Source organism: Drosophila biarmipes, chromosome 2R (assembly GCF_025231255.1).
Source record: "Drosophila biarmipes strain raj3 chromosome 2R, RU_DBia_V1.1, whole genome shotgun sequence".
NCBI lineage: Eukaryota > Metazoa > Arthropoda > Insecta > Diptera > Drosophilidae > Drosophila > Drosophila biarmipes.
The window spans coordinates 15,651,133-15,663,668 of record NC_066615.1 but is presented as its reverse complement, the minus strand read 5'-3'; the positions used below and the strand labels follow the sequence as shown (position 1 = coordinate 15,663,668).

Sequence of the window (12,536 nt, the reverse complement as noted above, 5' to 3'; positions counted from 1 at the left end):
TCTTTCTCCTTTTCTTTACCATCATTTTAGTTTATCAGAACTTTCAGATCCAATCCAAACTGCAGAACACTCTAGAAAATGTTTATAAGAGTTTTTTAAGTTTTAGCCATTGGTTCTCTGGTTTTTAATATTATATATTTAGTTATACTTAATGAATTATTTGAGGGGTTGGTTAAATTTCAATGTTATTATTGTACCAAATATGGCTTTAGAATACCGGAAAGGGACTATTTGTCATGGGATTCAACGGGTTGATATGAAAAATAAAGATAGATGTTCAATTTTACAATCAAATAATCATTTACAGTTAAGCCTATTAAATACCTACACATAATTAATACGGCCCATAAATATTATGAGATGACAAAGTGGTTGCCTGTTAGTTAGTTTTCACTTTTCCAACCAGAGATACTGTGGAGTGTGTCAGTTAAGAACCCCATTTAGTATGCTAATCCCCCCGAAACCCCGCCCGGCTGGCGACAAATTAGAAAGTTACATAAATGAGTGTGTGGCCCCCATTTCGACTAGTGGTTCGCCTTTGTCTAGGTGGCCTAACCCAAAAACACCGCGGATTGCTCCCATTCCATGGAGAGATGGCAGCGGTTGTTGCAATTATGTCGCGTAAAATAATTATAACAGACTGGGAGAACATTTCCTGCACCGCTGGCGGCGTCATCAGCATTTCGTAATAATTAGTAGAGATGAAGAAGATCACAAGCAGCAACTGTAGCAGCAACAGCAACAGCAACAGCAGCAGCACTCAGCAGCAACATTGACTGGCGACAGCAGCAACACGAACAAGAACCAAGATCAACCTGTTGCTGCGGCTTTTCTAATGGCGTGAAGTTAGTTTGCTTTTGGCCAGCGGCGCGTGCGGTTGTGGCATAGTATAACACCATCTCTCAATTCACAGAACACTTCTCGGCATCATCGCGGAAAATGTGTAAAACTCGGGTGCGTGGCTGCTGGGAAAAGGAAAACTAATGGAAAACTGTGCCATCCAGCGAATTGGCACAGTTCCCATTATGATGGTTATATAAAAGTCCATTAGCCATCCAGCCCGACCAAAGCCATTTGCAAGCGACCCCGAAACTTGTTCGCCTATCAAGGACACAGATCTTGTGGAGCTCCGCAGCTCCGTGAGTCACCCAGACGGGCCAGGCCCATAAAGAGCAGCACATCTTCTGGTGGCAGTAAAAGTGGAGCAGCAATAATAGGAAATGTAAGAAGAAAACGGCAGAAGCCAGCTCAAAAAGTGAATAAGAAACTGTCATGCTTTCATTGGCAACCAAAGCGTTGTAGCCCGTTCCGATGAGGTGAAGTCAGGTGCGAATTGCGACCTCGAATACAGAACTTCAAGATGCAGCCGCTGCTGTGGCTGTGCGTGGTCCTGCTGCTCCTGTGCCACTTCGGCCCCAGCCAGGCCAGTGAGTATTTGTATATTGATTGGAAATTGCAACCGTAATCGCCCCAATCCCCGCCAGATATTCTCAACACTCTGCTGGGCGTGCCCGCGGAGTGCGTCCACCAGAGCGGCGTGTGGCCCTGCAAGCTGAGCTTCTCCTGCTGGCTGCAAGGCGGCAAGCACGCCAAGGGATGTGGCAGCAACAAGTGGCTCTTCAGCTGCTGCGTCGCCGATCCGCAGAGCCAGCACCACCTGCACCACTCCGCCTCCCCGCTGGCCAATCTCGTGGACTACGGCCAGCTGAAGCTCAGTCTCAACAGCCTGCCCAAGCGGATCATGCTGCGCCGACGTGACGACAACGAGCTGCTCAATCTCAAGGTGGGTCGGGAGCCATAATTGAGCCGTTGCAACCGCAGAGCGGGATAATTGAGCAATTTCACTTGACAGACGGGCAGGATTTTCCCAATTAAAGTTGGTTAGAATAGGGACGGAGACACGCCTTTCCCAGGGGTATATACTACTTTATTGGCTGGAGTTATGTGCCCAGAATACTTGATATCATTAAAGTAGGCGACAAAGAAACATACTCGTAAACCAATGACAATTACACTTTCGAGAGGCAATATTTTTAGATTTTAGCTAAAGAATCTGTATTATATTTGGAAGAGATAATATGTCACAGAACGAATAATATTGTACATACAAATTCATTGAAAAAATCACGTTATTTTTTGCATAAACAAGTGAGAAGAAATAGAAACTCAAATTAAACCCAGTATGTTAATTTTGAATGCCAATTAAAAATTTTTAGCATGAAAATGTGTATTACAAAATTCAATTATAAAATCAAATTGATATTGACCTTATTTTTGTTGTGCGTCAGAAAGACGAAAACTATTAAAGTAATAAGTGCCAAGGTGAAAATCAAAAGTTATAAACTTGGTTTTATCGGTAAGCCAATTTAAGGTCCCCATTAATAGGAAAGTTTTTGCTTCGGCAAGCCTTCGCATAGTTAATTAATTTGGAGGAACTCTTATAAAAGTTTAGGACAACTTTAAATGCCTTGAACCACATTCATTGCATTTTTCATTTATTTAACATTTTTTAAAATTGTTTTTCAGCCTGAGTGTGGACTCCCGCGAACGGCGCAGAACACGCTGCAGAAGCGCATCATCGGCGGTCGTCCGGCGCAGTTCGCCGAGTACCCGTGGCAGGCGCACATCCGCATCGCGGAGTACCAGTGCGGCGGAGTGCTCATCTCGGCCAACATGGTGGCCACCGCCGCCCACTGCATCCAGCAGGCCCAGCTGTCGGACATCACCGTCTATCTGGGGGAGCTGGACACCCAGGATCTGGGCCACATCCACGAGCCGCTGCCCGTGGAGAAGCACAGTGTGCTGCAGAAGATCATCCACCCCCGCTTCAACTTCCGCATGACCCAGCCGGACCGCTACGACCTGGCCCTGCTCAAGCTGGCCCAGCCCACGGCCTTCACGGAGCACATCCTGCCCATCTGCCTGCCGCAGTACCCCATCCGGCTGATCGGGCGGAAGGGTCTGATCGCCGGGTGGGGCAAGACAGAGGCGCACATGGGCCACGCCGGCACCAACATGCTGCAGGTGGCCAGTGTTCCCATCATCAGTGAGTGGAGATGGTTGGTCTGATTTTTCCACATTCAATCTTATTTATTTTTTTATATTTCAGCCACCTTGGACTGCATCCGCTGGCACGAGAGCAAGCAGATCAGTGTGGAGATCAAGGCGGAAATGTTCTGTGCCGGCCATTCCGATGGCCACATGGATGCGTGTTTGGGTGAGTTAATCATGCAGTGTTCTATATAAAGGGTAGCTAAAGCCTTATAGCTTCTAGGGACAACTGCAAAAAATGTTCTCGCTATATAGTTTAACTAAGACCTTTAAAACAAGCTACTAGCTGAAATCAAATATCAATGCATACTTTTAGGCTTCTCTTTAAAACTTGATAGTAAATTTAATGTGCTTGACTATTTAAATGATTGTTCGTTTTGAGTTTGTGTTGTAGAAAATATAATGATGTTTTCGAAACTATTTATTTTTTACTTTATATCATTACTATCTGCTTTTTATGAGTTAGTATAACTGCCCATAATTTCGAAAAACTGTTTCCTACCTACTTCTATAAAAAAATGATTAAATAATTATTAATCATTTTTATGCTCTATGTTATGGGACATTCCACCCTGACTCTCCTATTTCACAAAACTTTAACTTTTATTTGAAACAATTTTAAACAAATGATATCGTGAACCGTGTGCTCTAAATATTGGAAAAGCAATACTATCAATAAAAGTCAAGTTCATAGTAAATTAATCTAGTGTTGAAATCACATCACAGAAACCTAACGATAGAACAACACAGGCATCAAAGTACCTTAACATTTTAAAATAAAATAAATTCTTGACTGTAAAATTGATTCAATGTTACAACGCTTCACTTTTTTAAATAATTAGACATCGGTTGATTTCACATCCCATGTTTCAATATCATTCACATACAAATTGTATTTTAGTGAATCATCTTGTTTTTGAATAAGGACATATTTGCATTCTATTTTTCAGGAGACTCTGGAGGTCCGCTGGTGATCAAGGAGCGCGGACGCTTTGTGCTCGTGGGCATAACCAGCGCGGGCTTTGGCTGCGGAGTAGATCATCAGCCAGGTGGGGCTCGGAAGCCGTCCAAAAACATCTACTATATTATCCCATTTTGCAGGCATCTATCACAACGTCCAGAAGACGGTGCGGTGGATCCAGGAAGTGGTGAGCCGCAACGAGCTATAGCCAGCAGCGCGCTGACGACCCTGGGCATCCCCTCCGAACCTTTGGCAATGCAACCCATCTCATTAGTTTACGGCTCGTAGCATTAGGCAATGTAAATGTGCAATCCTCCGCCAGAGACGCAATATTTATTAGATTTAATAAACAATACAATTAGCTAAGTGTAATTGCGTTTGCCATTTGGGGAAGTGGGTTGCTAACCGCACGACCTTGAAAGCCGAAAGCCGAAAGCCAAACGCCGACTGCCACCCGCCGCCAAGAAAGAGAAAACCAGGCGGCCCAAACAAACGAGCCTCTTGTTGGGTTATGTCACTGGCGCTGGCCTATTTGGTGGGCTGCCACAAATGGCACAATCCCTAACTGCCAGGCGGTAATTTGTACATTAGGCACATTAGGCCCAGGCAGGCTGCTTTTCCGTTGCCCAACGCTGTTGCGCAGTGCAGTTGCGGCTGCTGCAGCGAGTGGGAAAGTATCTAGATACCTACATCTCTGTGGGCGGTGGCAATGAAACCGAAATGTGTGTCATCGAATGGTTAATAATCATTGGCTCGAAAGCTTCTTTGGCCCGAAAGTAAATGTCACGCTTGAGAGGCAGCTCGATGCTGGTGAGTGGGGATTTTCCGGCTGCAATTTGTACGGCAATTGTTGGTTTTGCTAAAACACCAATTTGTGTGTTTTGGGAGGGGGGGAAAACGCGACTTCCTCTTCGGAGCGGCTTGGGAGTGGGAGAGGAGCTGGTGGGCAAAGAAATTGGATGTTAGTCATGGCGACAATAGCAACATGCAATTGCCAGTTGCCAGTTGAGCGACAAAACTCGTTGTCTTGGCCACTTTCGTTTTCAATGCGGGTCTCTCGGCGTCTTAACTTGGCTTTTCTCTTGGCTTGCTGGCTTGTTGGCTTGCTGGCCTGGCCCCCTCTCTTTGGTGACTATTACTCAATAGTCGGTGCTCGGCTCGCTGCGTACCGCTCACCAGCCAGGCAGTCGGTGGTGTTGATGGCATTTTGATTTTGAATTTGTCAGCCAACTGTTTATTAAGTGTTTCGACGCGACGGCACACTGTTCGCGAACTGCTGCCATATCGCAGCAAGAAACGGAGTGAAAAATATTAAAGATACACGCTGGACTATTGGCAAAACCGCGGAAAGGAGAAAATCGTGAACTTAATTCCACTTACTGGGCCGCTCACTCCCAACCCAAGCGACCTGCTATGCAAACGAGGTGCGATTATTCAATCAAAAACTCGCGCCGCTACGTGAATTAAGTGAAACACAATTGCAGAAATCAGTGACAGCAGTGTAAAGTGTAAGCAACAACGAAAGTATTGCAAAATGCCGCAGCAACTGCTGATGTTGCTGCTTGCAACTGCAACTGCAATTGCAACTGCTGCCGCTGCCGCCGGCCACAGCAACTACAATGCGGTTTACAACGAGGTGATACCGCCGGAGCTGAAGCAGGCCATTGATAAGGAGCTGCCCAAGGAGGCCAAGTTCTTCGATGAGCTGGACTGTGAGTATTTGAGCGCAGAGCTGCCCCTCCACCGCGGTCAAGTCAAATCGAGTTCGTTGCCTAAGTCTTTCGTTTCGCCTGGCCCAATTTGCATATTAGTTAACACGCCTTGCTTAACCTTGATCTTCGCTGTCATTTTCGCAGGCAGTTCGAAAGAAGGGAGAAAATCGGGCTTGGTCCCGCGGCGAAAGTTTAACATTCCGTTCTTGGGCAGCCAATTCATCTTGTTTAATTGGACTTTCCAAAAAGAAAGACACGAAAGCCAATTAAGCTTAAGGTGATTGCACATTAACATAAAGGCACCGAGCTGCGAGATGTAGATCCCAAAAGAAAGCCCGCGTTTTTCGGCCAACTGTGAATGACTATTAAAGCGCTGGCCAGCCGGGCGAAATATGATAAATCAAATACCAAAAGACCACCGAGTGTAGAGTGTGTGTGTGGCGGCTGCACAAGTTCAATGGCAGCTGCTGCCGCCACGGATATATGTAATACGAGTACGAGCCGGAGCCGAAAGCAAAAGTGTTTCCAGATACCGATACACACAGACAGGAAAATCAACTGCAATTAACTTCAATTGCACACTCGCCGCATTCGAAAGTGTTAACAGCAATCGCCGTGATTCGGCCATTTTCCCAAAGATTATAGATTATTTGGCTTTTGGTTTTGATTTCGGTTTGGCCCGCTCTGGCCTTTTATGTAAGCAGAAACCTTGGCCAAAAAAACCTAAAGACAAAAAGAAACAAAAGCCCAATTGAAGTGGAGCTCGGCTTGGAAACATGTTGCCGGCTGGCCGGCAACACGGCGCGGCTCTGTTTCGATCGAATAAAGTTGCTCTACAAGTGAAATGCCTGAAATCCCTCTCTCTGGAAATCTCTTCGGGTCTTCGGCTGTCTTTCGGAGCTCGCAGCTCGGCTTTTGGCCTGGCTACCACAAAAAGTTGGCTTAGTTCTGAGCCGATTTTCCCGACGCGCGGTCGCCTTTCCGCTTGCTCTCGCTCCCCCAAAGACTGTGTGCGCATGCGTAAAGAAAGATAATTCCAGGGGCATAAAAGTGAAGCGAAGATTACGATTTTCTTTTTTCGGAGCGGCGAAACTGCGCATGCGTGAAGCGCCAAATGAAATTGAAAGTGAAATCCTTGGTGAACTAGTGGCAGGACAGCCAGAGCAGCTCGGGCTCCGACTCCAAAAATCAATCATAAGCCAAGAAAGCGAAAGTGCAACTACCCCCCAATCGAAAGTGAAAGTGCGCGCGGAGCCACCCCCCTTTGAGTACCATCTTTTCACTTGCCATGCTGCCACTGCCCAGGCACTCCAAGGACACCTGGCTGCGGTTGGGCTTCCTAGTGTCCCTAGCCCTCTTGGCAGCCCCCAGAGGAGCAGTTGGGCTGGGCTATCCCAGTGCCCAGCAGGAGCACGACATGCTCATCCTGGACGCCCTGTCGCGCAGAAGTGGCACCGGATACTATGGCGAGAACAGCGTGATGGAGATGCTTTCCCGAAGTACTTAGAAGCGACCAATTTGACTTGACTCAGAACCAAACTCACCCCCATCTGACCCCCTCACTAATTCTTTTACCCCACCGCCCCTGTCTTTGCAGTGATACCGCAGTCGTGCCGCTTTCGTGGCCACAAGTTCGAGTGCGGCCTGTCCATCTCATGTGTCTTGGGCGGCGGCAAGCCGCTGGATCTCTGCTCCGGCGGCATGATCTGGTCATGTTGCGTGGACAAAGACCTCGACGCCGAGGAGAGTCCGCATGCCGCCCCGGTGAACAACACGAGTGAGTATCCCCATCCCCCGGTTACCGAAATCCCAGACAGTTGATTCTGAAAGACATTTCGCCTCCTGCTTTTCCCGCGCCATTCCCTGGCAATTGCAAATTGCTGCGCTTTGAGTTATGCAACTCGGTTTCGTATAATAGAGCTATAAATTAGCCTGCATTTCGAAAATGACAACAAATTGCCCTGCTCGCCAGCACACGAGCAAGAGCCTTTGGGCCTTGTCCGGGGAAATACAAATAAATAGCGCAGAACTAGCTTTTCCAAGTGGATAGGTACACTACATGTTTGAATATGGCGCCATATACTTTGGGGAAACTTTATCATAGGTTAGAGGATTGGGATAGTTAGTCCCAAGATAACTAAAACTTCTCCAGCTTACATAGACCTTTAATTAAGTACAATAACTTCTTATTGATATATCTGAATATCCTATATTTAAAGGTGCTTACCATTCAAAACAAACCAAATTCAATATAAAGATGAGCTTAAAGATATTTCATGTATTCAAAAATCCCAAACATGTGCAAGTTGACAAAAAACTCGATTTTCTATTCAAAAAGTTAAATGCATTAAGTTTTTAAATAATAACCAAGCCACTATCATTGTATTTTTGAAACCTTTTAAAATTAAAATTCATTGGTATAAACTATTAAGGCTCTTTTCTTCTTCGCATGCTTAACTTAATGAAGATTTAGTAGTTTTCATTAGAAGTTATTTTAGTTATTTTAGAACAATCGTTGTTTTAATTAACTGTTGATTTAAGTAAGCTAAGATAATTATTTCATTTGCTGTTCAAAGAAAAATATTTTTTGGACAACTAAAAATGTTGTTCAAATGGAATTCGAGTGGTATACTCAAAAAAGAAAACCGGAACAGGCTAAAGTTACTTTTTATCACAAAGCTGTGATCTTCCAGAAATAATTTACGAGGGGTTTGATTTAATTGGACATTGTGTTTTGGTTAGACTAAGTATTCTTTCATCTTGACCCAAAAAACACTGGGAAATACCTAGAAGCAGAACCTTAATGTAGAAGAGCGGCATTCCGCTTTTAAAACGATAATTAAAACTGGACAATCGTTAGTTGATTCCACTTACCCACTTTTGAACTGATGTTCATACGTTCACATTCCAAAAACCAAGCTGAACAGAGAATTCGCTGGTTTATGGATCAATTGGTTCGGCATCAAGTGCATTGGTTGTATCGTAATCGCGGTGGATGCAATTACCAATTCGGCAATAGCTGCAGCTAGAAGACCTAGGAGAACCGCAGGCCACTGACTATATATTATGCCACACACGCATGGCCCACGAAGTTTGTTTATTTGGCTAGTTCGAGTTGCTGTTTTCCCTCCTCAGCTGTGCCGCAGCTATTTTGTTGTGCTCTGTTTAGTTTTCTAGACTTCTGCCCTCACGTTACCAACATAAAAGCAAACCTGAACAATAACCAGGCATTACAACATGTTATGAATAATTCTTGGTGGAAAATTTTGTTTTCCACCGCCGCCTTGCGGACGCACATCAATCTCGGGGCTGCAACCTTTTCTTTTACCGCAATTTAACTTAATTTTGAGAGTTTTTTCCCCACTTTTCGGTTGAACATTTCCCCGAAGCCCGCAAAGAAGTGGGTTCTGCGTGCTTTCTTTGGTAGTTCATGTGTGAAGTTTTCCCAAGCCGCCTGGCGACAATGATAAAGCCGAAATGCGGAGTCAACCCCGAAATAGGCAAAACTCACTTGCGGAAATAAACGAAGGTGAACGTTTTCGCATTTAAAAGTGAAATTTTTGGTTTTCTTTCTTTGTTTCAAAGTCCCCCCGAGAGGTTTTATTATTTTGTTTGCTTTCAAATGTGGGAAAAATCACAGAGCCAAAGTTACGACATACTTGTTGAATCGGGCCGAACTCCTCGAAAGTGTTAATCAAGTCTTGACGATGACGCCGTTCTGTGTGTCTCCCCCAAAATGGCTTTCGGATTGGTTTGAATTACGTGCGAAACACCCAGTCTTTGTCTTAATGGCCTGACTGACCAGTCTCTGGGCCAACTGACATAATCGCAATCGTGTCTGGGGTCTTACTTTTTATTATGATTGCCGGTCGGCCACTTTTTGGGGGAAAGTCTGACACCGACCCGGGTTGTCTTTGACCATCAGACCATCATCCTGAATCACGATTCTCACACACAGGCGACATAATACACTTGCATGACATTTACCCCGACCTGGCGGCGAACGCCAACAAGCCGCAGCACCACCTGCACCAAAACCACCACCACGGTGGCAACGGCCTGTCAGCGGCCCCATCCACCTCGTCCACGGCGTCCTCCTCCGCACGACCGGCTTACCCCAGCAGCAGCTACTACGGCACCAAGCGACCCACCCTCTACAGCGGTTCCAATCCCTACAAGCCAGGCGGATCCATTGGAGGATCAACCCGACCTTCCTCCTCCTCCAGCCTGAACAGCTGGGAGCACGAGAGCGGTGGCCACTTGGGCTCCGTCAGTGGCATCACCAACCACCTGGACAGCTTCTTCGATGCCGAGTCCCCACAGCCGTTGGACTCGTCTGGAGCACCACCACCACCGCACGAACCACTGCCCAATGCCCAGGCCTTTGCGGTGGGCAATGTCTTGGATTTGAACGCTGGCGAGGCAGCGGAGGAGTACCAGAGTGGTGGCTACCACGATGCCAGCTATCGTCCAGTGCCCGGTACAAAGCTACACTCTACAACACACTCTCTCTTCTCTGGCACCACCATGCAATGGGTTTTCCTTTAAGCTGCACCACACCACTGTCACCCACTCTGTCACCACTCACTTAGCTCTCCTAGATTCTGTAGCTCTTTTCTTAACTTTCTATGGTGTTTTTAGGGGTTTCTATGAAGTTATCTTTATTATAATTGGTTCATTTCTTTATCCACAGGCTGCGGCGAAGTTTACACCCGATCCAATCGCATTGTAGGAGGCCACTCCACGGGCTTTGGCTCCCATCCCTGGCAGGTGGCTCTTATTAAGAGTGGATTCCTCACTAGAAAGCTCAGCTGCGGTGGTGCATTGATCTCCAATCGATGGGTGGTCACTGCGGCACATTGTGTGGCCACGTAAGTGGAACGGACAAATAATGGGGTCATACAAATCATGAATGTTTGAAAATTACTCTTAGATCTTATTTTTAGGTGTCTAAAAGTATGCAGTAAATTAAAATAAGTCATAACTTTAAATGAATTCGTGGCATTCCTGAGCGTAAAATATATTGTTGCATACTTTTAGACCACTGAATAACATTTAAACGTTATTTGGAATACTTAAAGATTTGTGCGACACCCCCAATAAATAACGTACTGATACCTAATTCCCTTTCAGCACCACCAACTCCAACATGAAGATTCGCCTGGGCGAATGGGATGTGCGTGGCCAGGAGGAGCGTCTGAACCACGAGGAGTACGGCATTGAGAGGAAGGAGGTGCATCCGCACTACAATCCCGCCGACTTCAAGAACGACGTAGCCCTGATCCGTTTGGATAGGAATGTGGTCTACAAGCAGCACATCATTCCCGTCTGCCTGCCGCCCTCATCCACAAAACTGACAGGGAAAATGGCCACAGTGGCTGGGTGGGGGCGAACCCGGCATGGGCAGAGCACAGTGCCTTCGGTGCTCCAAGAGGTGGATGTGGAGGTGATCTCCAATGATCGCTGCCAGCGATGGTTCCGCGCAGCCGGAAGACGCGAGGCCATCCATGATGTGAGTTATCAAGGGTCTGGTTTTTTAAAATACATATATTGATGGATTTCTGCCTTCCAGGTCTTCTTGTGCGCCGGCTACAAGGATGGCGGACGTGACTCCTGCCAGGGCGACAGCGGCGGGCCGCTTACGCTGACCATGGACGGCCGCAAGACCTTGATCGGACTCGTGTCCTGGGGCATCGGCTGCGGGCGGGAGCACCTGCCCGGCGTCTACACCAACATCCAGCGCTTCGTGCCCTGGATCAACAAGGTCATGGCCAATGACAACGCGTAGGAGCCACTGCAGCACGGAGATGCATCCCGTTAGCCAGGCCATGTGATTCCTCTACGACTCGGGGTTGCTAGTGTGTAAGACCAAGGTCTAGGCCTTGTATTTATTTCACCCATATTCCATCTCCCAGGGATCCCCGCCCTCAATCAACTCACTTTGGTCGATCCCTCGCCCTTCATTCGTTTCTCATTGCATTACACGCACTCGAATTAGGTTTTCTATATTTATTATACACTGCTCGACGAAGATTCCTACATTTGAGATCCACTTTTAATTACGTTTATACATATAATCTTAATTTTATTTTAAAATACAAATAAAGAGTATTACAATTTTAACCGAGTTTTTCAATTTGCAGGCGATAACGGTATTGATGAGATTTTTTCTAATATACACAATGATATCCAGAGAAATGATTTTTGGTTAATCCCTCAAAATCCTGATAATTCGCGGTCTAACTTACTTCTTCGATAATTCGGATACTAATGTTCCCAAAAATACTGCACAAGAATATTCAGGCAAAGGACTTTAATGGATTTATAATTAAGTTTAAATATTTACATTAAAGGATTTTACTACGAATTTTCGTTACTACCCAAAAGTATGCTCTACAAAAACGGTTTTTAATACACTTTTCCTGGCGGCGCCAAAAAGTATATGTTACAGAAGTAAAAAAATGCATTGCCTACTTTCAGACAGTATCTAACCATGTCAAACAAATTATTTCGAAATAGATCGGAATCTGTGTTTATCTTGCTGGGCAAACAAGAAACACAGGCAGCAAACATCAGCCACAAAGGCACAGAAGACACGAACTACAAACAGAGATATCTTTTTGGGCCGAGATAGGTTGGCAGGTTCAAACTCTCGGGATTGAGTAACTGGGTCCATGCAACAGGTGCCACATGCGGAGTGCCGATCGCGAGCTGAATTCCTAATGAGCCCGACTTCCGCTGGCCACTAACCAATATCATCAGGGGGCATCATGTGGATTCAATAACACACAATCAGGGGGAGAGACCTGGAA

General features: G+C 46.0%; 2 protein-coding genes across 5 annotated transcripts; both read left to right on the top strand.

Annotated features, from left to right (window-relative positions):
- Positions 1-890: 890 nt before the first annotated feature.
- On the top strand, positions 891-4,353 carry LOC108036281 (serine proteinase stubble). Its single transcript, XM_050887868.1, has 7 exons — positions 891-1,222; positions 1,295-1,427; positions 1,485-1,783; positions 2,527-3,046; positions 3,110-3,217; positions 4,002-4,100; positions 4,153-4,353. Exons 2-7 carry the CDS (start codon positions 1,361-1,363, stop codon positions 4,218-4,220), a joined length of 1,161 nt encoding a protein of 386 aa, XP_050743825.1. The 5' UTR covers positions 891-1,222; positions 1,295-1,360; the 3' UTR covers positions 4,221-4,353.
- Positions 4,354-5,269: 916 nt separating this feature from the next.
- LOC108036612 (serine proteinase stubble) lies at positions 5,270-11,771 on the top strand. Of its 4 annotated transcripts, none has more exons than XM_017112875.3 (6): positions 5,270-5,724; positions 7,322-7,501; positions 9,683-10,204; positions 10,418-10,595; positions 10,858-11,236; positions 11,297-11,771. In XM_017112875.3, the coding sequence occupies exons 1-6, from the start codon at positions 5,547-5,549 to the stop codon at positions 11,510-11,512; spliced, it is 1,653 nt and encodes a 550-aa protein (XP_016968364.1). In that variant the 5' UTR covers positions 5,270-5,546; the 3' UTR covers positions 11,513-11,771. The 4 variants fall into 4 exon arrangements, with proteins under 4 accessions (XP_016968364.1, XP_043947759.1, XP_016968363.1 ...); XM_017112874.3 differs by lacking the exon at positions 5,270-5,724 and adding an exon at positions 6,697-7,223; XM_044091824.2 differs by lacking the exon at positions 9,683-10,204.
- Positions 11,772-12,536: the final 765 nt, after the last annotated feature.

Coding starts and splice junctions, on each gene's coding strand:
- LOC108036281 (XM_050887868.1), top strand. CDS start 1,361: ATGCAGCCGCTGCTGTGGCTGTGCGTGGTCCTGCTGCTCCTGTGCCAC. Junction 3,047..3,109: donor GGCCAGTGTTCCCATCATCA/GTGAGTGGAGAT, acceptor TTTATATTTCAG/CCACCTTGGACTGCATCCGC. Junction 4,101..4,152: donor CGGAGTAGATCATCAGCCAG/GTGGGGCTCGGA, acceptor CCCATTTTGCAG/GCATCTATCACAACGTCCAG.
- LOC108036612 (XM_017112874.3), top strand. CDS start 7,013: ATGCTGCCACTGCCCAGGCACTCCAAGGACACCTGGCTGCGGTTGGGC. Junction 7,224..7,321: donor GATGGAGATGCTTTCCCGAA/GTACTTAGAAGC, acceptor CTGTCTTTGCAG/TGATACCGCAGTCGTGCCGC. Junction 10,596..10,857: donor GCGGCACATTGTGTGGCCAC/GTAAGTGGAACG, acceptor ATTCCCTTTCAG/CACCACCAACTCCAACATGA.